At 31.3% G+C, this 24,588-nt stretch overlaps 1 protein-coding gene across 1 annotated transcript; it reads left to right on the forward strand.

Moving 5' to 3' along the window:
* Positions 1-487: 487 nt before the first annotated feature.
* Positions 488-23,456, forward strand: LOC111712543 (uncharacterized). The gene is made up of 15 exons (XM_023487188.1): positions 488-508; positions 2,248-2,513; positions 17,318-17,428; positions 18,224-18,314; positions 18,643-18,691; positions 18,884-19,053; positions 19,115-20,229; positions 20,367-20,450; positions 20,505-20,573; positions 20,632-20,815; positions 20,869-20,938; positions 20,993-21,047; positions 21,219-22,545; positions 22,620-22,656; positions 23,074-23,456. The coding sequence occupies exons 1-8, from the start codon at positions 488-490 to the stop codon at positions 20,386-20,388; spliced, it is 1,845 nt and encodes a 614-aa protein (XP_023342956.1). The 3' UTR covers positions 20,389-20,450; positions 20,505-20,573; positions 20,632-20,815; positions 20,869-20,938; positions 20,993-21,047; positions 21,219-22,545; positions 22,620-22,656; positions 23,074-23,456.
* The last annotated feature ends 1,132 nt before the right edge of the window (positions 23,457-24,588 follow it).

The raw sequence follows: 24,588 nt of genomic DNA on the forward strand, positions 1-24,588 counted from the left end.
AACGCTCTGTATTTTGTAATTACCAAACCAAATATTATTAATTTCACCTGTTCATCATGAATATTTAGTGTGGGTTTCAACACTGTCAAGAGTGTCAACATAGAATACTTTTAGCGCCAAATTTTAAATTCAATTTAATAGTTTGAGGTGGGAACTGGAGTGATGGGTTGGAATGGGTGTCACTGTCGATCATTTGTGAGATTTGTTAATCCAGAAAAATATTTTCATCATTTTCTTCTGGCATTTTTTTGTCTGAAATAAAATTGGAATTTTATTGTCAACAGTTTGGGAAAAAATTGATATTTTGGCATCAAGGAATAATAAAAAACGTACTTTACAAAACGCATTTTTCCAAGGTGACTAATTTCCCATATGGCTACTTCCCAAATAGGAATTTTCCCTTATGTGTTTTTTATTATAAAAATGTCGATATTGTTAAAATTGGTGCTACAAAACATGTCAATCTGATCTTCTTTTTTTGTACAAAATGGTAAATCTGTTGAATTTGGTAAAAAAATAGCAAAAAAGTGTAATGGTATAATAAATATTCATTCATTCATTCATATTTTTATTCAAAGCATGAGATATTACAAATAAGCAATCACAATTTACTGTGCAGTTTGGAACCGCCTAACCAGTTCTGGTTGTTTTGAGTGGTTGACCCTAAGTTAGTTAACTATACTGAATATAATTGGTTACACACATCAAGATATGTTTTTGGATAGGTAAGGAGTTGATTGGAAGGAAGGAAATTGTCAGGTGATCTGTGGCAGGGTGAGATCAGAGGGATTAATGTAGATATTGTATTCATGTAAACAAGAATTAATTGATATTAATGATAATAACTAATACTTTATTCCATTCTGCATAGCATATATTTTTCTGTATTTTTTAATTATCATTTTGTTTGTGTGCACTGTGTACAATAATGTAATATTATAATGTACTGGCAATGTACCAGTAGCCTCAAAAATGAAGGAAAAACATTTTAAATCTACATATTTCGTTATTGGTTCAATATTTGTTTCAATAAATAAATAGAAGTAAAAATATACCGTTTAACTCAGAACTTTGGAGACATCAAAAGAATAAATGAAATTTCTTTTTTTAAATACCTATAACAGATTTTAGAATCTAGTTTTTTATTTAAATACTTGTATTGAGCTCTTTTAAACTGTTCCCGCATATTTCATGGCTATTTATTTATTTTTACAATTACTGAGATTTAGGTATAAAAGTATAAAACCCATTAAAAAAATTGTCAAGACGACATTTTATAAATTCTTTTGATGTTCCGAAGTTCTCGGTTAGACTGTATTTTATCTGATATAGTTGTGTTGTCTATATATAAAAGCGTGGTAGGCTGCAGTCAATATTTTTTTGTAATTCCATAATAAAAAAGAAAGTAAATTTTACTTATTTGAGAGGAAAACACCAATTTGAGAAAATGTCATTTTCGAAATTGCCTTTTCTGGAAAGACTTAAAAAAACAAGGACATTAAAAGTCCAATTTCAATACAAGGATGAATGCTAAGTCTTCTATTTCTATATAAAGAAGAACGCTAAGTTCCTATTTCTACATTAAGTAGAACGCCAAGTTTCCTATTTCTATATGAAGAAGAATGCTAAGTCTTCTATTTCTATGTGAAGAAGGTCGCTAAGTTCCTATTTCTATATAAAGTAGAACGCCAAGTTTCATATTTCTATATAAAGAAGAATGCTAAGTCTTCTATTTCTATGTAAAGAAGGTCGCTAAGTCTTCTATTTCTGTATAAAGAAGAACGCTAAGTTTCCTATTTCTATATAAAGAAGAATTCTAAGTATCCTATTTCTATATAAAGAAGAACGGTAAGTCTCCTATTTCTATATAGAGAAGAATTCTAAGTTTCCTATTTCTATATAAAGAAGAATTCTAAGTCTCCTATTTCTATATAAAGAAGAACGCTAGGTCTCCTATTTCTGTATAAATATGATCGCTAAGTCTCCTATTTCTATATAAAGAAGAACGCTAAGTCTCCTATTTCTATATAAAGAAGAACGCTAAGTCTCCTATTTCTATATAAAGAAGAACGCTAAGTCTTCTATTTATATATAAAGAAGAACGCTAAGTCTCCTATTTCTCTATAAAGAAGAATTTTAAGTCTCCTATTTCTCTATAAAGAAGAACGCTAAGTCTCCTATTACGGCTGCTTCTATTTTACGTTTGATATATATTTCCCAGGTGAATCCTTCCGTCTCTGTATCTAGGAGACAACTGAAGATAAGTTTGTCGGAGAATATTTCCGTATTCATCCTCCAACCCGGAGTCAGGATTCATCCTCCAATACAGAGATAAAGAGAACAGGATACAAAGCACAGGATACAGGCAACAGGATACAAGGAACAGGATACAGAGAACAGGATACAGAGAACAGGATACAGAGAACAGGATACAAGGAACAGGATACAGGGAACAGGATACAGGGAACAGGATACAGGGAACAAGATAAAGGGAACAGGGTACAGGGAACAAGGTTTAAAAATTAAAAATGAAGAAAAAGGGTTTTTTGTGTATTTAAAAAAACAGTTAATTCTTTCATTTAATGAAAATGAAATTTTATTTTAAAATGACTTCTTGAGTTCTATTTGTATTTTTATAAAATTCTCTATTTCGTAAATTGGCAGCAAGGGTTTCATCTTACACAAAAAGAACTGTTTTCTGTAAAGAAACAAACAAATAGATTTTAGATCTAAAAATAAAGATATTCGTCATTTGAAACAAACCGGTAATGTGACATAATTAACGCATATTTTTATCTAATATTTGCAAAAGTATTGATTATTGAACCAACAATTTTTGAAGCATGCGTCGGCCCAAGCCCCCATGGTACAAAAATGGTTCATGATGCTATAATTCAAGAATACAAGATTCATTTCAATATTTATTATTTTAAATGTTTTCTTCTATCTACATATATTTCAATATTTATTATTTTAAATATTTTCTTCTATCTACATATTTCTCCTGTATCCTTCAAACTTTGATCTTTGGGATTTCTCTATAAAAGTGACTTTCGCATTTCTACTTCAGAGACAATGAAGAAAATCAACAGAATTCAACAGGAAAGCGCCAATAGAGATACAGATACAGGTTTGAAGGATACCATTGTGAATCCGACATTTCATTTTTATGGAGGTTACCTTAAAAATAGGTCTACAGTTCCTTTAATATCCCCCGGCCCAGGCTACCTCAATTCAGCTTAAATCCTTCCAGCTAGATCAAAATTAACTAGTTTATTGAGAGAACTAAGATGAACAGTTTAACAGGATTTCTCCGATAAATTGCACCAAATATCAGAGCCAGCTAAGAACTAATTGACATATCAAATATAAAAATTATCATTTTTGATTGTGGTTCTCTAAGAATGAGACTTGCGGATTTCTTGCTGTTGAAACTATGGTGGAACTTGTAAGAACTAACCACTTTTTGAGCAAAAAATATCTCAAATATATAAATTATTATCTTCCACATTATTAATCTGATAATGGTTAAAAAGATACAGTTGTAAATTGGACATCATAAAATTGAAAGTCAATTGAAATTTACCCCTAGTTACATTCGCTTAAAAGTATTGGAGGGCAAAAAGAAATGTCTTTAATTAAAAAAAATGTTTGCTGTTTTCTTAACGCTTTTCATCTGAAGGTGTCAAGAAAACCTCGGGTTAAAACATTTCTGCTGAGTTTACTTTTAATGAAATTGATCCACTCTGAACTTAGATATAAGGATTAACAATGTGTCAAGAAGAAAAATATTTTATAAAATTTATGTCTAGTTCTTAAAGAAGCTCCAATTTTCTGGTCCTAAACGTGTTTAAAAGAACTCCAAATGTCTAGTTCAAAAGAGTTTAAAGAAATTATAATTGTTTATTCCTAAAAGTGTTTAAAGGAACTCCAAATGTTTAGTCCTAAAAGTGTTTAAAGGAACTCCAAATGTCTGGTCCTAAAAATGTTTAAAGGAACTCCAAATGTTTAGTCCTAAAAGTGTTTAAAGGAACTCCAAATGTCTGGTCCTAAAAATGTTTTAAGGAACTCTTAATCCAGGGTTCATTCATACAACTCATGGTGTAATTTTTAATCTAGGCTTTATCCCTATTCCAAGTTATCTTGGGGTTTGGATGGATCTTGAAAAAAGGACAAATTTAGCCTAGATACGTCCTTATTCAAAGACCCATTCTTACTCCAAGATCCATGCCTTACTCCTAATACGTCCTTACTCAAAGATCCATCCTGGCTTTTTTGTACGTCCTGAATTTACACCTGAGTAAAACGAATCAGGCCTAAAATTATATTTTACATTTAAAGGTTAAAAAGACCCAGAAAACTGTAGAATAGGAGGACGAATTTTAAACTCAAATTCTCTTATTAAGGGAGTTTACTACTAGTATAAATATATGCTTAGTATCAATTTATCAATTAATGTCGTCTTTATATTCAACGGTTTTCTGGTTATCGCTGTAAACGTATATATAAACTATATTACCAATAACAAACATAATAATTGCAAGTAATAATAAATACCTATAAATATTGGTAAACAAACCAAATAAGATAAGTCCAACAGTTTACTGCAGTATGGACTATGTACACTCTAAAGTGTAAGTCAACTAGCAGGGGTTTTGTATTTCAAGTCGACATTTTTCCTTGAAATTTTATTTTTAAACATTCAACCATGATGGACCTATAACTCTGAACTGGGTTTAATTTAATGATTTATCCGTGCAATTGTCCAGTTTCGGTTTCGTTTGCTTACAAACAACCCATCGAAACAGGGTTCATTGTGAATCGCAAAGTAATTGAGCCTTTAATATTTCAAACCAGATGATTTGATCTAACAGAATTCATAGTTTAAAATGTCTAAGGTCTCTGACAATGGGTTGCAGAGATATAGGGATTAGAAAATCAGAGTTTGTGGAACAGACTGAAGTCCTTTAGTTAATACACAAAGACAAATTTTCCTATTGTCTTTACCTTACCTTGCAAGAAATAACGGGGAATCGAACATCTAAGGTTAANNNGGAGGGGGGGTGGGATAGAAAACTTTTAGCCGACATTTTATGAATTAAGATGAAAATCTGAAATTTACGAGTTTTAATTTTCAACTTTTACCAGGAAATCTGAATTGCACAGACTTTAATGAAATTATGTGAAATGTTAAATTTTCAAATGTAATTAATGAATTCCAGTTATAATTAGAAATATTTAATTAGAAATATATATATAATTAGAAATGTTTAATTAGAAATATAAACTGGAAATTATTATCGAACGCCGTCAAACTGAAGTGAATTGCAAGTACGAAATGTTCAATGTTTTTATCGTAACTAACAAAGTGCTATGGAAAATTTTTTTTTTTTAAATTCTAATAAATTTGTCTTTCATACTGTGTTTAAAACTAAAGTTAAGTACGAGGTCACAAGGTCGTACTGTAGTACTCAGTAAACTGTGATTTAGAGGTCTTAAGCTCTCAAGCCAAAATCTAAGAAAATTTGTCCAATCACTTCTTAGAAACTGAAGCTAGAAATAAGTGCTTTAAAGTGCGTAATTTTAAATGTAAAATAAGGATATAAGGATTCATCTCTAATTGGATGATAAGATAGATAGAAAGATAAATGATACTGCCATGCAATTTCTATTGGTTCAAAATAGACACTAAACACATGACTGAATCCTGATAGGATAAGGCGCTAATGGAATCGCATATACAAGTTAATGTGAGGTAAAGTAGTAATTCAAAGCTTAAGGCGTTGCAACGCCTCAAAATCGACCCTGTCTTAAATATTGATGAATCTATGTGAGTAGTGATACTTAAAATTTACAGCTTCTCCTTCAGTCAAGTTTGCAATGATACACAATCCAATTAAAAGAACTGAATTAATTCTCAAATTTTCTTATCCTTATATAGAAACAATGGAGGAAATAGTAAGAACTAAACACTTATCAATCTAGAAAAAACGACGATCTCTCCCACATTACTGATCAGAAAGATTTAAAAGTTACTGTTGTAAATCGGGTGTGCCCTATGTCAGGGTCAATAAAAATACAATTATAGCCCCTCTCGTGTTGAACAAAGGTGTGTAATTATAAAAAGTTTAAGATAAGTCAGAAGCTGGTTCAATATAAATTGTTTAAGTTGTAATATTATTCTTAAAATATAGAAACCTTGTTTTCATGATAAAAATGGACTAAATATATGACAATACCTTACTATAAGGTATTGGGAAAAGCCATAAAGTGGTTTATTATGAATAAAAAACAATAGAATGTGTACAAAAAACCTACTTTTCCCTTAAATAAAATATGAAAGTTTTTTCCTCTAAACTTAATAAAGATACTAAATAATGTTATATTGTTAACCTTCGTTTAGTGGGTGCATGTATTGTGTTCATATTCTATTAATTCTACACAAAGAGAGAGGAAATACAAGGACAGCCGGCGGTAGGGGGGATCTTGGGGGAGGGGTGAAAAGACTAAAAAGAATATTTTTATACATATACAAAATAAAAAGAATTAACCTATTAAGAATGTCATTAGTTCAAAGAAATGTCAATTATATACAGCATTTTATACTCATCTAGCCAACTAGATTCTGATTGCTTGTTTCTCATACAATGTGTATCATTTATTTTCGCGGATTATCTGGTTTTGTACATTTTAGGAAATTGTAGATTTGTGTTAGCAATACCCGATTTACAAACGGTAACCTTGAAAACTTTTTCTGATCAAGTATGAATCGTATGAATAAGATATCAATGTTTTTGGTTCTTTACACCGTTTATTTTCATTTGTGGTTTCTCTGCAAAAGTGACTCACGCATTTCTTGTTTATAAAAAGCAATGGAGAAACTCACAGAAATAAACACTTTTCGAGTCAGAAGAACGACCGTTTCATCCTCATTTTTAATCAGATTAAAGTTTCAATGATACCGTTTTAAATCGGGCATTGCAATCTTTGCATGGAGGGTCACTTGAAATTACGCTTACAGTCCCTTTAATTAATTAATTATCAATGAGATCCTAGAATGCCGAGTCCATTAGCGCCTGATCCAATCAAAGTTCAGTCATGTGTTTGGTGTATATTCTGAACCAATAGAAATTGCATAGCGGTAACAAATATCCTTCTATCTATCTAATTAGCCAATCAGAGATAAATCCTTATTGCAGCGCTCTATACACTAAACAGAATTATTTTCTACTGAAGCTATAGTGAAATGTCCTATACAATAAAAGACCATGTTACAGTGCTACTACTGAGACTCGAAACCAACCAAGATAGATTATATATATTAATAGAGATGGGCTAACAAAATGTTTGAGAACGAAAGAAATTTGTTGTGAAAAAGGCTGTTGTTTAGAAAAAACGACAATGAACGAACGAAATGGATCATTCAGGGAAATGAGAAAAGATCGTTTTTTAAAAACGAATGATTAAAAATGTAAAGTCTTTAAATATGAATCCAATGTGAGACACCTAGCGGTCAAACAATCGTCATCTTTAGATATGAATCCAATGTGAGACACCTAGCGGTCAAACAATCGTCATCTTTAGATATGAATCCAATGTGAGACACCTAGCGGTCAAACAATCGTCATCTTTAGATATGAATCCAATGTGAGACACCTAGCGGTCAAACAATCGTCATCTTTAGATATGAATCCAATGTGAGACACCTAGCGGTCAAACAATCGTCATCTAAAAACGTCAATAGGACAAGAATCCGACGCAGTTTTTATCACTATTTTAATATTGTAGCTTTGATGAAATATTTAAATAAAAGAGCCAGGCCGGTACGAATTTAGTCAAAAAAAACTAAGCTAGTATGTGGTAGGCTGGCCGTATTGTAAAAAGTCTGGCCGTACCATTTAAGTTGAAACTGAGTCGGCCTAAGATAGGGTTGGGCCGGTACTTGCCGTGCCTAACAAAGGCTGGTCCAAGGGGTCGGTCCGGTTCCAATTCAAATTTAACCTAGTCCACCGTGAGTAGAAAAACACCATTCATGACTTTCCTGGGTTGGATTTGGGAATAAATATAATATTTCTCTAACCTTTGTATTGTATGACCAGTATCCATGTTATATTGAGGATTCCTTTCCAATAACCATTAAGTTAACCTGGAACTGTTAGTAATGTCTAGAAATATATTATTCTACAAAAATCATTTATTTATTCTTTTACCTGCACTGGTCAGAATCTGGATCAATTTTTAACATTTCTTATTTTTATTTGATGAAAAAGGAAAAATGCGAAAATTGTTCGTATTTCGCAAATTTTTTTCGCGAAATTTGTTCGTTGGAATCATATCAAAATTTCAAATTATTTTTCTTCTTCTCGCGAACAAAAAATTCACCGAAAAATGTTGTGGCTTCAACATTTAATTGCGCAAAAAAACTTGTGGAATTCTCTCCTCTGAGAGCTCATCATTGAACGTTTTATCATATTATAATTAAAAAATATGAAATTTTATTTCGCCGGAAACCAAGGAAATAAGTTTGCATCTCTAGAGCTTATAATTAAAATTAAACTCGAAGAGCTACGAGATCACATATTTGTACCAGTAGTAATTCACAAGTTTGACCTTCCCTTCTGTCTAATGGAGTGTAAAAGTTGTACCGTTGTCAATCGGACATGAAACTCTATAATTGAAAGGTCGCTTGAAATTCAGTTCCTTTAAACATACATTATTTATGTTCTGGACAAAATTTTAGAAATTATTATTTTGTTGGATTTTTGGCATAAATAAAATAAAATGTGTTAGAAAAATTCAAAAATATTATTGGAACATTGAAATAAACCGCTAAGCCAATTTTTTAAAAATTTTTTCTTCTTTAGTTGTTCGGATAATTTTCCAAAATTTCATTAAAATTCATCAACGGTTGAATGAGATATAACAAAATATGCGAGCCAATAATTTCCATTTTTCAAAATTTTAGGTTATAATTTGATAACATTTACTGCAGATTTCCACTCTAATTTTGTTGCGGATTTTTGTTATATCTCATTCAATTGTTCATGAATTTTGATGAAATTTTGGAAAACATAGAAAATACATTTTCAAAACCCTGTATAAATGAAATATTTTGCAAAGAAGTCCAATAAATATTGGGTTTCGTCGTTCACATGGATTTATTTTAGGCTTCACATGGGCAACACATTTATTGAAATAAAACAAAACATTTTTAATTTTAGTTCCATTAAAACCATCCCTGAAAACAGTGGAATGACTGTGGAGTGTGGAATTACTGGAGTGTGGAATGACTGTGAAGTGTGGAATGACTGGAGTGTGGAATGACTGTGGAGTGAGGAATGACTGTGGAGTGTGGAATGACTGCAGTGTGGAATGACTGTGGAAAGTGGAATGACTGTGGAGTGTGGAATCCCTGGAATGTGGAATGACTGTAGAGTGTGGGATGACTGTGGAGTGTGGAATGACTGGAGTGTTGAATGACTGGAGTGTGGGATGACTGTGAAGTGTGGAATGACCGATTCCTTTCCTTATTCTAATCCTTAAAATGTCGTATTTTTGTAGTTTTTAGCTGAGCACAAATAATGTTCTCTAAATGTTTTGTACATTAAAAAATTAAATTTCTGGTTTCAATTGTATCATGAAATATAAGCAATTCAATGAGTATTTGTTTTACAGAAAACACTGCACATTTGTCGTGTTTCATGTTTATTGTACTTCATACAAGGTCTGTAAAGACGACCGTAAACTCTGAATATTTGACGATCCAAAGGTTTAACTAAGTATTTGGCCTTAAATATAGTAATTTAATGGGTTATATAATAAATTGTCAAAGAAAGAAAGAAGATTACAGTTGCAGAGAATCGTAAATATAAGAAAACAAATTTCGTACAATCGACTCTAAAGTCTCATCCTTTTTAGGTAACCCTGTATTTAAAATCCGAACTTGAATTTTATTGTCGTCTTTCTATTCCAGAGTTCCCCTTTATATGAACCCCTTATACTTGCTTTATGTATTTCTGACATGAATCTTGAATGTGCTCTAAAATATTAAAATCCTGATGATAGATGGATCAATGTAACCAGATGACATTTTTCTTTCAGGGGGAGGGGGAAACCTTTATATAGGAAAGCTTAAAGGGACTGTAGTGAATTTTAACACGGTAAAGTACTGTACTGTACTATACTGTACTGTAATGAAATGTAATGAACTGTTCTGTACTGTACTGAAATTTTATGTACTGTACTATTCTGTACTGTATTAAAATGTACTGTATTGTATTGAAATGTTATGTACTGTACTGTATTGAAATGTTATGTAATGTAATGTACTGTATTGTACTGTAGTAAAATGTACTGTACCGTATTGAAATGTTTGTACTGTACAGTATTGAAATTGAGTGTACTTTCCTTTATTGTACTGTAGTAAAATGTACTGTACTGTACTGTACTGCAAGTGTTGGAAACTTTAGAATTGATTATTTTTTTTCAAAAGAGAGGTAAATAGTTCGTTTTCCGTAGTTGTTTAGGAATACATAGATTTAAGTTTTTTTTTCAAATAAATTTAGGTTGAACAAATTAGCAATAACAGAACCAGATATATTATGGAGATAAGTTTGAGAAATAAATTTAAAGTTAATTTAATTCTTCTCAAATCTTTGCAAAAGTTATCTTTTTCATCTAAAAATATTTTTTTTTATTTTAAAATTCGTTTAATTCTTTGCAATCTTTGTCAAAACAGTTTCTGTCAAGCACAATATTTCTTCACGAATTTCAATATATTTTAATAGTTATTTATTGTTAAACATGAATTTTCAATATTTTCTGANGGGGGGGGGGGGTGTGAACATTTCCAGGGATTTCAATGTATTCCCCTCTTGTGTATTTTTTTGATCTCAATATTATCACTTTGTGAATTATTGTGAAAAAATATTATCACATTTTTTTGCGAAATAATTTTTCGTAAAAAAAAGTTTTGAATCGTTTTTGCTTCCTTTCCTTGGGGGAAAAATTTCGCGAAAAAATTCAAAATTTCTCCAAAAGTTTGCAAAATACGAAAGAAATTTTTTGCATTTTTTCGAGAAAGTTTCCATTTGCTGGAAACCCTAGGTACAAGGTTACACATATCTTAAACGATTGGACTGAATCTATAAATATACTGTCCGTTTCCTTACAATAATGATTGGACTGAATCTATAAATATACTGTCCGTTTCCTTACAATAATGATACTCAAACTTTTTTAATATTTTCTTGCTTTCTTAACAGAAGTTTAAAACTTGCTAAATCAACTTATCAAACTTTTTCTCCTGTAGATCTATTCAATAACTTGAATAAATGCTACTTAAGTTTCTCTACGTTTATTGGCGAAATTTCAATGTCCCTAGATTTATAGATTGGGATTCTTAATTCACAACGGTACCCTTGAAACTGTGGTCTGAGAAAGTATGTATTAGATATGGCATGTTAATGATTTAGAAAATTGATTATTTTTTATTGTGGGTTCTTTACAAAAGTGACTTGCGCATTTTTGCTGAAGTAAAATGCTGTAAAAATTATCAGAATTAAATACAAGCTAGAAAACCTACTTTAGCATCAACGTTATTTTTCAGATAAAGGTAAAAAGGGTATTTTTGTAAATCGGACCTATACAGTATACACTTTGCTTTCAACTATGTAAATCTTTCATTATTTATAAATAAACTTTTTCACGCTAACTGCAGATTCTAAGAGAAAAGTGTCATCGAAATTTTAAGTAAATTTTAAGTAAGAAGTAAATCCTCAAGTCTTTTTTATTATGGAACCACAATTGAAGTCATTATTTTCCTGAAAGAAAACAAAGAATATCTAGATTGTATGGTACCGTTGTGACTTGGAAATACCACTATTCTTGGGTCATGGCAACTGTATTGTGCAACGGTTAAATAAATTTACAAAATATAAAATTATTTTTAAAAAAATTTATTCTGAATTGATTTGTATAACTGTTTTTTTTTACTAATGATGCTATTGTTGCTAATCATTGTTCCTAATTAATGTTTCTAATTAATGTTTCTAATTTATGTTTCTAATTAATGTTTCTAATCAGTATATAATTGATCTAGTTCCTAAATAAGGTATTTTTTATTATTGCATTGTCACAGCCCACCAACTAATGGTTATCCAATTTTCGTTCTAACAAAAAAATGAGATAAAACTTTTGTTAACAGCTAGTCCGCAAGGGATGATCAATATTAACCATTACACTCCTATCTATGTGCATAGGATTAGTTTTTGGGATATCAAAACTACATTTAGAAAAGACGACAAGTTGCAAGTTGAAATTACTAACCGGAAACTGGGTTTTTTGAAATTTAAGGCTAAAAAATTTCCTTTGCAAGTGAAAAAAACGCGAAAAAAATTCTTGAGAATTAATCAAGCTAGAGGCAAAAAAACATATATTTGAGTTCTAAAAGAATCAAATTTTTGGAAATATTTAAAATAATTTTAAATATCGCAAATTTTTAATTAATGAATTTTCTGCATTTTTTAAATGTTAAACATCAATTGTGGTCACGTTGTTTAGACCTATTAGCCTGAAATTCGACAAAAATTCGTATTTATGTAAGCACATGCCATCTAAGGTAGAGGGGGNTATCCACTAGCAAAAGAGTAAAAAGATTAATGTGTGTAAGTAAGATAAATAAACATTAAGGTTTTCGAAAATGAGCACGAATAGGAAGGAAATTTAAACCCTAGTTTCCCCTTGAAAAATATTATATTATTAGTGAAAAATCTAAATTTTTTATTCCTATAAATGTATGTTTATAATTTAACACTTGTGTATGTTTTGCTGTACTTAATATTTAAACTAGCTTGGGAACCCAGTTTTGTCTAAAAACTGAACTTTGACTATAAAAGTCATCCAACACATTGTAGACCAAGCGGCAAGCACCAAGAACATGCTTTAGTTCTACTGAGTTCCCTAATCAAATTTTTAATCATAAGTAGACATACAAACAGACAGACAAAGATTACTACTTTATATACAGTGAAACCCCTAATAACAAATACATCGAAAGAATTCATCAAATGTCGTATGAAAAGACTAAAAAGAATATTTTTATACATATACAAAATAAAAAGAATTAACCTATTAAGAATGTCATTAGTTCAAAGAAATGTCAATTATATAAAGCATTTTATACTCATCTAGCAAACTAGATTCTGATTGCTTTTTTCTCATACAAAGTGTATCATTTATTTTCGCTGATTATCTGGTTTTGTACATTTTCAGGAAATTGTAGATTTGTGTTGGCTGATTAAAAAATATACCAATATATTAGAGGGTCCTTATTTCTGCAAATATGGCAATGCCAGATTTACAAACAGTATACCATTGAAAACATTTTCTGATCAAGTATGAATAAGATATCACTGTTTTTGCTTCTTTAAACTGTTTATTTTCATTTGTGCGGGCATTGCAATCTTTGCATGGAGGGTCACTTGAAATTACGCTTACAGTCCCTTGAATGAATTAATTATCAATGAGATAACCCTAGAATGCCGAGTCCATTAGCGCCTGATCCAATCAAAGTTCAGTCATGTGTTTGGTGTATATTCTGAACCAATAGAAATTGCATAGCGGTAACAAATATCTTTCTATCTATCTCATTAACCAATCAGAGATAAATCCTTATTGCAGCGCTCTGTACACTAAACAGAATTATTTTCTTCTACTGAAGCTATAATGAGATGTCCTATAAAATAAAAGACCTTGTTACAGTGCTACTACTGAGACTCGAAACCAACCAAGATAGATTATATATATTAATAGAGATGGGCGAACAAAATGTTTGAGAACGAAATAAATTTTTTGTGAAAAAGGCTGTTGTTTAGAAAAAACGACAATGGACGAACGAAATGGATCATTCAGAGAAATGAGAAAAGATCGTTTTTTAAAAAAGAATGATTAGAAATTTAAAGTCTAATGTGCCCATCTTTAAATATGAATCCAATATGAGACACCTAGCGGTCAAACAATCGTCATCTTAAAAACGTCAATTGGACAAGAATCCGACTCAAGACATAGTTTTTATCACTATTTTAATATTGTAGCTTTGATGAAATATTTAAATAAAGAGCCAGGCCGGTACAAATTTAGTCACAAACAAACTAAGCTAGTGGGGTAGGCTGGCCGTACCATTTAAATTGAAACTGAGTCGGCCTGAGATAGGTTACTTGCCGTGCCTAACAAAGGCTGGTCCAAGGGGTCGGTCCGGTTCAAATTCAAATTTAACCTAGTCCACCGTGAGTAGAAAAGTCACCATTCATGACTTTCCTGGGTTGGATTTGGGAATAAATATAATATTTCTCTAACCTTTGTATTGTATGACCATTATCCATGTTATATTGAGGATTCCTTTCCAATAACCATTAAGTTAACCTAGAACTGTTAGAATGTCTAGAAATATATTATTCTACAAAAATCATTTATTTATTCTTTTATCTGCACTGATCAGAATCTGGATCAATTTTTCACATTTCTTATTTTTATTTGATGAAAAAGGAAAAATGCGAAAATTGTTCGTATTTCGCAAAATTTTTTCGCGAAATTTCGCATTTTTTCGCTAAGTTTTTATTCGTTGGAAACATATCAAAATTTCAAATCATTTTTCTTCTTCTCGCGAACAAAAAATTCCCTGAAAATTTTTAACATTTAATTGCGCAAAAAAATTTGTGTAATTCTCTCCTCTGAGAGCTCATCATTAAAAGTTTTTCATATTATAATTTCGCTGAAAACCAACGAAATAAGTTTGCATCTCTTGAGCTTATAACTACAATAAAACTCGAAGAGCTACGAGATCACATAGTTGTACCAGTAGTAATGCACAAGTTTGACCTTCCCTTCTGTCTAATGGAGTGTAAAAGGTTTAATGGGTACCGTTGTGAATCGGACATGAAACTCTATAAATGAAAGGTCGCTTGAAATTCAGTTCCTTTAAACATACATTATTTATGTTCTGGACAAAATTTTAGAAGAAAAAAATCCGCTAAACCAATATTTTTTTGGAAAAATCAAATTGTTGGGAAAATGTTTATTATTTTCTAAAATTTCATTAAAATTCATCAACTGTTGAATGAGATATAACAAAATATGCTAGCCCATAATTTCCATTTTGAAAGTTTTTAGGTTAAGAGCTCTAATTCTGCCACGTCACCTTGATATATATATTTTCGATTTCTTAAATTTAGATTTTCAATAAGTTTAGTCAATAAAGTATTTATTTAAACTTCGGTCGTGTTAAACTGAGCGTAGCCAAAGTACTTAATATTTAAACTAGCTTGGGAACCCAGCTTTGTCTGAAAACTGAACTTTGACTAAGTCATCCAACACATTGTAGACCAAGCGGCAAGCACCAAGAACATGCTTTAGTTCTACTGAGTTCCCTAATCAAAATTTTAATCATGAGCAGACATGTACAAACAGACAAACAAAGATTACTACTTTATATAAATGGATCGAAGACTACTCCCTTATCCTCAACAAAAGTTCCAGTCTCTCTGTGAAAATAGTTAAACTGCAAATCCTCCTCAGCAAATAAATCACTTGTCTATTCACAGAATTAAATCTATCAATTTATCTTCATTTAAAAGTTGTGTTAAAGTTAAATACACCATTTACAAGAATAGTTCTATAAATTGCAAAATCTAAATCTAAATGTCCCATTAAAAGACATTAATGGAATTAACTTGATACCACAAAAAAGGAAATTTGAAACAATTCAAAATGTGATTAAATTTAATTTTAGTACAACCATCGTTAAGTTTTATTCTATAAAATGAAAATAAACTTTTAGATTTTTATTTTGACATAAAAAGTTTAAAAGATTAAAGAGATATAATTTCTTGTGGTCCCTCTATTTATATTAGTAGCACAACAGTAACCTTTAAATCTGATCAGCATGCTTTTTCATATAAAAAAGGTTTGAAGGGTAACATTGTAAAACAGACTTTTATCATATTTTTACCTAGCTGGGGAACCCAGCGTTGCCCAGGGAAGTCATAGTTAGTCCCACCGTTTACCCGCACTTTATCCTAAATTACAATTTTAACCATTTTTCCTGATGATGGTAGACCCACTCAACTTAGAATCTCAAAACTATGCTAAGAACATTCCCGTGGGTCTCCCGAGCTTCCTAATCAAAATTTAAGGCAAATAGGTTCAGGGGTTCCTGAGTTATGATCGGACAGACAAACAAACAGACACCCAAACAGAGATTACAACTTTGCATATATATAGAGATTACCACGCGTCCATTTATAGCAACCAATTTGAATGTGAACAGTAGTTTATTATTTTGATAGAAGAAATTAACATAAAGTAGATAGATAGAATGATAAAAGTACAAGAAAAATGAAAAAAAGGATTTGATTGAATAAATATTGAGAAAAGGTATATATAATGGTGAATATTAGAAGGTAAGTAAAGGAGGAACCCCAGCACTGAAAAATTAATTTTTGATCATAATACAGTGAAACCCTTAATAACGAATACATCGAAAGAATTCATAAAATGTTGTATTCTTCACTTTCTGAAAATGGAATGTTGCAGATATTTAGTTTTTTTAAATTAAATGATTATATGGAACTCTTTAAACTGTTCCAGCATATTCATAGCTATTTATTTATTTTCGCAAATACTGAAATTTACGAAATATAGTATAAAACTCATTGAAAAATTGNTATCCATGACATATATTGACAAGCCATGAGTTAAACCAAAGCCAAGCAGAAATTATAGTATATATTGACAGACAGGTAATGGCCTTCAAACCATCTCTTTGCCTGTTTTCCAATACAGATCTAGTTTTCTCATCAAACATTCATAAAGAACCTTTCCTATATCACGTCAGTACCACAGATGCCATCCTGCTTAATAGAATTAAGAGCTATTCCTTAACTGGTCCAGCCATTAGTTTCCTCTTGGGTGGCTGGAATAGCGAGGATTTGTTTCATGTCAAATATTTTTCCAAAGCAGAATGCCTTTTAAGCTTCGAATTGTTATATATCATAAGAAGGTTGAGAAAAGAAAGGGGAACATCAAGAAAAACAAAATTGTTATGACTACTGCAGATTCTAGAAGATTGATTCAACTAGATCGGAAGAATCCATGATTCGGTGCGTACCGTGTAACCAAGATGTACTATAATGAGCATCTACACCCTCAGTCTAATTGTGCTCCATCTGTTTGGCATTTCATGTCAATCCTCTGATAATGTTCTCAGAAATTATTACAATTGTTATTTCTACAAATATTATGGATTAAATTCGTCGGAAAGGATAGCTCAAAGGATTGAGTTTGTTGATAAAATTTTAAAGAAAAGAACCCCGGAGTCAGTGATCCCTCCAACTGAAGCTTGCATAGAGTGGATGTGTGACAAGAACCTTGTGTAAGTAAAGGAATCAGACCTTGTAGTCTTAGTAACCTGAGGGTGATGAGGGTGATGGGGGGCGCTTGCCCTCTCCCCCCCCCCCCCTCTGTTTGTATGGCGTACCACTTTCATTTTTAATACTATCACTTTAAAACTTTTCAACAGTAGAAAGGCCAGTCCGCTCTAAAAAAAAACTAGAATTGCCTATTAATCTTAATATTTGTCAAAAAAAGTCAGAGGCCTAATTTTATTTAATGAGCTGGCCTTAAAAATTTGGCTTTGCACATGCATTGCATTCCTATATCTTTTCTATATTAGCCTTTCTCTAGGGGGCTATACTAAGATTCAGACCCCCCAGCCTTATAATGTCAAGATTTGATGAACTGTCCAGTAAGGTTTCCTTAACTTTATTTTAACAAGAATTTATATTCTTCAACAGAAAAAAAACGTTTATCTAAACATTTGATATAATCTATCCTTTATTGCTAAGGAAAAGCCATAAATAATAAATGATTAGAGTGAAAATAACCGGTCTAGTGTTCTCTTGTGCATGATGCTTTCTACAATTTGTGTCTAACCTTTACATGGTTCTGCTTTCTACTTTATTTAGAAAATACAGGGAAGGGGGGCTGGGGGTGAGGCGGGTAAAGAAATATGAATAATATGATGATCATTTAACACAATAAAAGTTGTTTACATTTTCTGAACTTGGATTTAAATGATAATTCAACCCAATTTTTTACCATTGTTTGGGGTTTTTTTGAATCAGAATAAAATCTAAGAACAGCATTTGACCAAAACATTTCTGTTTAGGTGGGAGAGAAGGGAAGTAATGCAGAAAGAGGTTTGGATATTTTATGCTCTCCCTGGACAAAGCATAAAATCTTGGGATAAATGTGTAAAGGTAGTTAATTATTCATAAAAGTGGATTCAAGATGTTTTTTTTTTTTTTAAACATAATGTTAGCTTCGAAAACCATTGTTACTTCCACCGTTTACCCACGCAACCTACAGAAAAATGAATATTATCAACTTTAAAATTTGGTAATGGTGATGGACCAAACCTCTGTAGAGTAAAAAAGTAGATGTTAGTTCCATATTTATCGAAAATATATTTTGGTCTGGGTTGACCCTCGTCAGTTCTCTTGTAGAAGTGAATCAAGCAATATTAGCTTGGTCGTTTTATTATCAACAATATTTGAATAGTGTATACACAAATATTTATATTTACAGGATGAAATGAATCTGTATGAAGAAAAGAATTACACAATATCTAAAATTGGTGAGTAAGGAGCATATAAATTAAACATACAACTAGGGATTGGCATATTTTAAATTCCGTTCAAGGACATTCAAGGTTTTTTACTTTATATTATATTTCAAAAGTTGCATTTTCGATAAATGCAGAAAAAACAATTAGCTTAATGTAAATAAAGCAACTTTAAAAAAACTAAATCTTATACTATTTTTTTAGGTGTTTTTTCAACATTAGTTGTAAGTAACAATAGCAGGGTGTTCTTTAGACCTAGTACTCCATGTTACAATAAAGGAGGTGCATTCCTTGACAAAGTAATTGTAAACATCCTAAATAATACTTTTGACTGGGCCCAAGCCAACTTTCTTTATGACACTTATTGTAGCGAGGTAAGCTTGATAAATAAAGGAATTTGAAAAACAATTTTACAAATGTATTTTACCATTTTAGAAGAATCTTGAATCTGAAGGTAACCCCCAAAATGAGACTACGACTCCTGCCATGGATCCATCTATGATGAAGGAAAATACTTCTGATCCAAGTGTTTTTCCAGACAGTAATTCTACTAGCCCAATCAACATTTCTATCAACATATTTGGTACTTCCACGTCCATTCCAGATGTTCCTGCTGATGTGCATAAAGATAATATTGGGAACTCAAATATTACTCCTACTGATCCAATAATTGATTCCTTCCTCCTCATTCAAGAAAATATTACAGGAGTTGTAAGCAATGTTTCCATTGTAACAACTATAAAAACCTTTACTGTGCAGGATGTCAAGGACTTATCTGATGATATCTCAAATTATGGAAATGATAATGCTGCTTTAAACAACTCTATTGCTATATACAGGATTCCAATTGTTGGTGTAATCAACACTTTTTCTTCTATGCTTGCCATTAAAAGTGAAAATCTGATTAATGTTCCCATTGAAGGAATTATCAACATTACCTCTGTCATAAATGATGGTGAAAGTGATCTGAATAACATTCCTTTTGACGGGATCATTGAAATAACAACTTCTCTTGTACCGGATATTAATGATATTGATAAAAAAAATGTTCCTTTCACTGGATTTATAAATATTACCTCTTCATCTTTAAACAATACTTCAAATGATCTTTATAACATTCCCATAATGGGATTTATTAAAAACACCCCATCTTTATCAAACATTGGTGTTAGTGATATAAACATTTTAATTGCTGGAGTTATCAACATTACCTCTGAAATGTCCACCACACTAATTGGGAATCAAAATAACAGCACTGCTGGAAAAAGTCTTGGCCACTTAGGCACATTAGCTGGTAATGAATTAAAAAAACTGCCTAATTTGTCATCAAAACCATCTACAGAACCAACCACACAAAAAATATCTAAAACATCCACAGAGCTATTTGAAATTGAGTTCCAGTTATCAGTTCCAACACCTTTGGAACAATCTGATCTCTTACTAGAAGAAATTAAAACTCAGGGTGGTTTTAATCCAAGTAATGATTTGACAGATGAAATTTTTCTAGAGGAACCACATAGTGCATCAACTACCAACGCTACAGAACCTAGGTGAGATGAAATTGCTGCACATTAATTTTAAATGTGAAAAGTAACAATTTTTCTTTGCAAATTATGTACCTATTGCAAGTTGAAAATCTAACTTTAACTGTATTTGACGACTTTACATGAATGTTTCAACTCTCAAGATTATATGGATTATACCTCTGAATCAACAAATACAAGTTCTGCCAACTTCACTGTATTAATTCCAGTGGTTAATTCAATATCAGGTATAAGATCTTCTCAAATCTAATTAATTTAGAATTAATGAAATTTTTTTAAAGGCAAGAATGAGATGGAGAACTTTATACTAATAATCATACTATTGGCTATTGTAGTTTTAATCTTTCTCAGTGAGTACAACTAACAGTAATTTAAACAAGCTGAAATTGTAACCATTTTATTTTTCAGTTTGCTTTTGCGTGGCCAAGTACAAAAGTGTGGTTAACTTTATTTTGTTTCATATGAGGAAAAAGACCTCTAAAAGACCTCTAAAAAGAGATTCAAACATATCCAATGTTACAAGCATACAGGTTGAGGATGCGAAGAATACTAAATTCCAAGACAAGATAAATGATTATGATAGTGGACGAGGGTAAGATTAAGTTCTAAAAGAATTGTGAATAGATCTAATTTAAATTTGTGTAGAAGTGTAGATACCAAGGATGAAGATTCATTTATCAAACATATTCAAGGGGATGGATATAATCAGTACCAAGTAAGTTTCCTTGTACGTAATGTAAACACTTAAATTAATTATTTAAATATTTAGTATATGAATGGATCAAGCAGCATTAGCAGGAGAGAAAGCAATTTCAAATTTAAAGGTACAAAACTGGGCTGGGTCCCCAGAGATCATGTTGGGGGTATTTTTAAAGATAATTTATGATAAGGTTTTTAGAATTTGTATTTTGGATGTGCATTGTGCACCATTCTTGGATAAACCTTCACTTTACTTTACTTTGATATTTCCAGAGTCTTTATGCGTTACATTTTAGATAAGCGTGATATAATATATGAAGAAAGTCTATCAAATCTCAGTACCAATGATTTGTTGAATCAGCTCACTGTGGAAGATTTAGAAAGACCAAATCTTCAACCACAGGCAAAGATTTGATTAGAGCATTTTTCACAGCTTTAATTTAGTAAATAATATATATATCATAGGTAAGAGAAGCTCCAATTAGGTTTGTGAATGATGATATTAGTATGAGTGAGAGCCTTGGAAGCGAACTAACACTTGATGATGATTTTTGTTCTGACATACCTGAGGAAGATGAGCTAGATTCCTCTAATTCTAGTGGAGATTTCAAGCATACATTCCCTTCCAGATCAATCAGTGAATTAACAGAGAACAAAATTGATGATATTGTACCATTCAAACATACAATCCCTTCCAGACCAATCAGTGAATTAACAGAGAACAGAATTAATGATATTGTACCAGGCAATGCTGTAAAGAATCTAAACAATGATAATTTGCAAGCTAAAGGTGTGCAGAGGCAGCGCAAAAATTGTGTTTTTCTAATCAGCCCTTCCAAAGTCAGAAAAAAGACACCAGCACAACCAAAAACATCAAAATGGAAAGAAGTGGACATTTTACACATACTAAATGAACATAAACTAAATAACAAAGCAGAACATTTGGTAAGAGAGCATGATGACTGCTCTAAAGCACTACCAGGAATAAACAATGAAGATCTCCAGAATAATGATGAACAAAGTACTGTAGATTTAACTACAAAGGCGCAAGTGAGTCAAAATAATGAAAAACTGGATTTAGAACTTCTGAACACTGATTTTTTCCTGGAAGAATTTGATAGTAAAATAAAAGACCTACAAAAATACCTTGATGATGATGATGAAATATATGATTTACAAGAAAAAGTGGACGAAAATTCTAATCTTAAGGTTTTTAGCTCCACATCAGGGGAAAGCAACACCAATGTAGAATACAAAATGATTATTGCTGGTAATGAATTTAACAACAGTTCAAGCAACCATTCACCTCCCGAAATATTGGCTGCATACAAGGAACCAGATATAACTTCAGAGAAGGCGGAGGTGAAAAAGAACTTGAACTATCTCACAAAAAAATCAAATCTGGAATCAAAAAATGACAGAAACAAATACCCAAGAATGAAGGGGTCTGAGTCTTTTGATTTTCATCTGTCCCTGTCTGAAATAATGATATCTGATTCTGAATCAATGGACAGATCAACCGATCGATTTATGGGACTAAAACGAAGATCGAATCATGTGTCTCCTAGAAAACCTAAGAACATTGTAATAAACTATCCAAGTCCACACAAACATACCTCTAAGGTCATTCTCAATACCTAAAAAAAACATTTTAAGATTATCATAATTAATGTTTTGTTATTTTTTTTTATTTACAGAAATATGACAACTGCGTCTGTTATGTAGAGTATTCAGGTTAAAAATATAAGAAGATTAGACTTCGAAAACAAATTGTTGAAGCAGTATTAATTGGGACACATATTAAAGACACATTGCAATTGCATATTAAAGACATTAAGAACGCATATTAAAGAAGCACATTGAGAGCACATATAAAGATCCACAATGATATGCATATTAAAGAAGCACATTGAGAACCCATATAAATATACACAATGAGAACGCATATTAAAGATGCACATTGGAGACACACATTGAGACCGCATGTAAAAGATGTACATTAGATACACAAATTCAGAACGCATATTAGAGACACTTGTATGTGAACAAAGTTTTGACGACGCACATGGATGATGCACACAAGTCTGACATAAATACACCATAATGTATATATATTTTTTTAATAAGATGAATCATTCTATAATTTTTCAGGTTAAACCTAAGAGATTGGAGACACATCCTTCCAACATATTTGTTTTGTATTTTGCAATAATGTGTATTTGTGAAGTCAGTTTTAAATATTTTCAAATGAAAAATGTATACTAATTAATGCTAAAGTATGGGAAAGAATATTCCCAAATTACATATTTTTATATAAAGGACTGCACAATTTATATATTTTTCTTTAAATAACGTTTAAAGTGAGAGACGGCTATGAACATATATTAACTGAGAATATACTATTTCAAAGAAAAACTTCAGGATTCTTTGATCCAAATGAGACATTTTTTGGTGTACAATTCTTAAATGAGAGCGTAAAGTTGTTTCAGTCAGCAGAAGAAACGTTGTTCTACAGCAACTGATAAAATATTACAAACGACCTTATGCTCTTGTTTAAAAATTGTACACCGTAAAAATTTCTCATTGGTATCAAATAAATCCAAAAGTTTTTTCTACAATACTGCACTTTTAGCTCAAATATGTTACATATAGCCGGTCTCTCCCTTTAATAATAATTTATTTTAAAAACAATATCTAAAAAAGAGATTGTAGTTGTAACGGTACTCTTTTACCTTTAACCTTGTAAAAAAAGACAAAGTCTTAAAAAAAGGTTCACTTAAAATAACTTGGAGAGTCTATTTAATAATAAATATCTCTGAGTCCGAATTTAATGAATTTGAGCTGCGTCTTAAATCCGCCAAAAACTCGTTTCATTAGAATGCCGGCTTAAGTCTTGAAACATTGAAGACAATTTTAAGTGGAACCAACCTTAAAGTTGAGCTGCGTCTCAAATTTAAGCCACGGCTCAAATTCTTTGAATTCGACCTGTTACAATTAACGTAATTAAACATATAATTATATATGATTGTTGAATAAACGATTAATAATATCAATAAGTAATTTGCAATAATTTAAGTTAGATTGAACCAGGGGGGATGATAGTTTTCTACCTGTGCGCTCAGTTAGCTGTACTATACACTTACAACTGTTTACTAATATTTATATACTATTGGTTAGGCCAGAATCAACTTATAATAAACAAATATGCAGTACGCTCTCGGTACAGTTTAATGGCCTATAAAATTAGTAAAGATTTAGCGTACATCATCACTCTATACACAATAACCTCGTTGGATTGAACTATTAAAGGATCCAGTTTAAGGGATTGAACCGCCATTTTTATAATGGCATGTACAAGTCACAATCATACCCTTTAAAAGGACTGTCGCAATCTCAAATGACCCTCTGCAGTTAAAGAGAGAGAATGCCCGAGTTATAACGGTACACTTTTATTCTTTATCTAATCAATGTGGAGGATAGCGTTGTTTCTCTAGCTGGAAAAGTGTTTTATTCTGACTATTTATTCCATTGATCAATGGATAAGATAGCATGGATATCTCATTCATTATCGATCATACAAAGCTTTTAAGGGTACCACCTTTAAATCTAGCATACCACTTTAGAAATAAGGTTGAATTTCAATTTAGGCAACAATCATTTTACAAA

Source organism: Eurytemora carolleeae, unplaced genomic scaffold (assembly GCF_000591075.1).
Source record: "Eurytemora carolleeae unplaced genomic scaffold, Eaff_2.0 scaffold1186, whole genome shotgun sequence".
Taxonomy (NCBI): Eukaryota; Metazoa; Arthropoda; class Copepoda; order Calanoida; family Temoridae; genus Eurytemora; species Eurytemora carolleeae.

Bases quoted from the DNA above. Each gene is read 5' to 3' on its own strand.
- LOC111712543 (XM_023487188.1), top strand. From the start codon at position 488: ATGGTAAATCTGTTGAATTTG. The intron at 2,514-17,317 runs GTTTAAAAATTA...TTCGTCGGAAAG, and splicing joins AACAGGGTACAGGGAACAAG to GATAGCTCAAAGGATTGAGT. The intron at 20,230-20,366 runs GTGAGATGAAAT...TCAACTCTCAAG, and splicing joins ACCAACGCTACAGAACCTAG to ATTATATGGATTATACCTCT.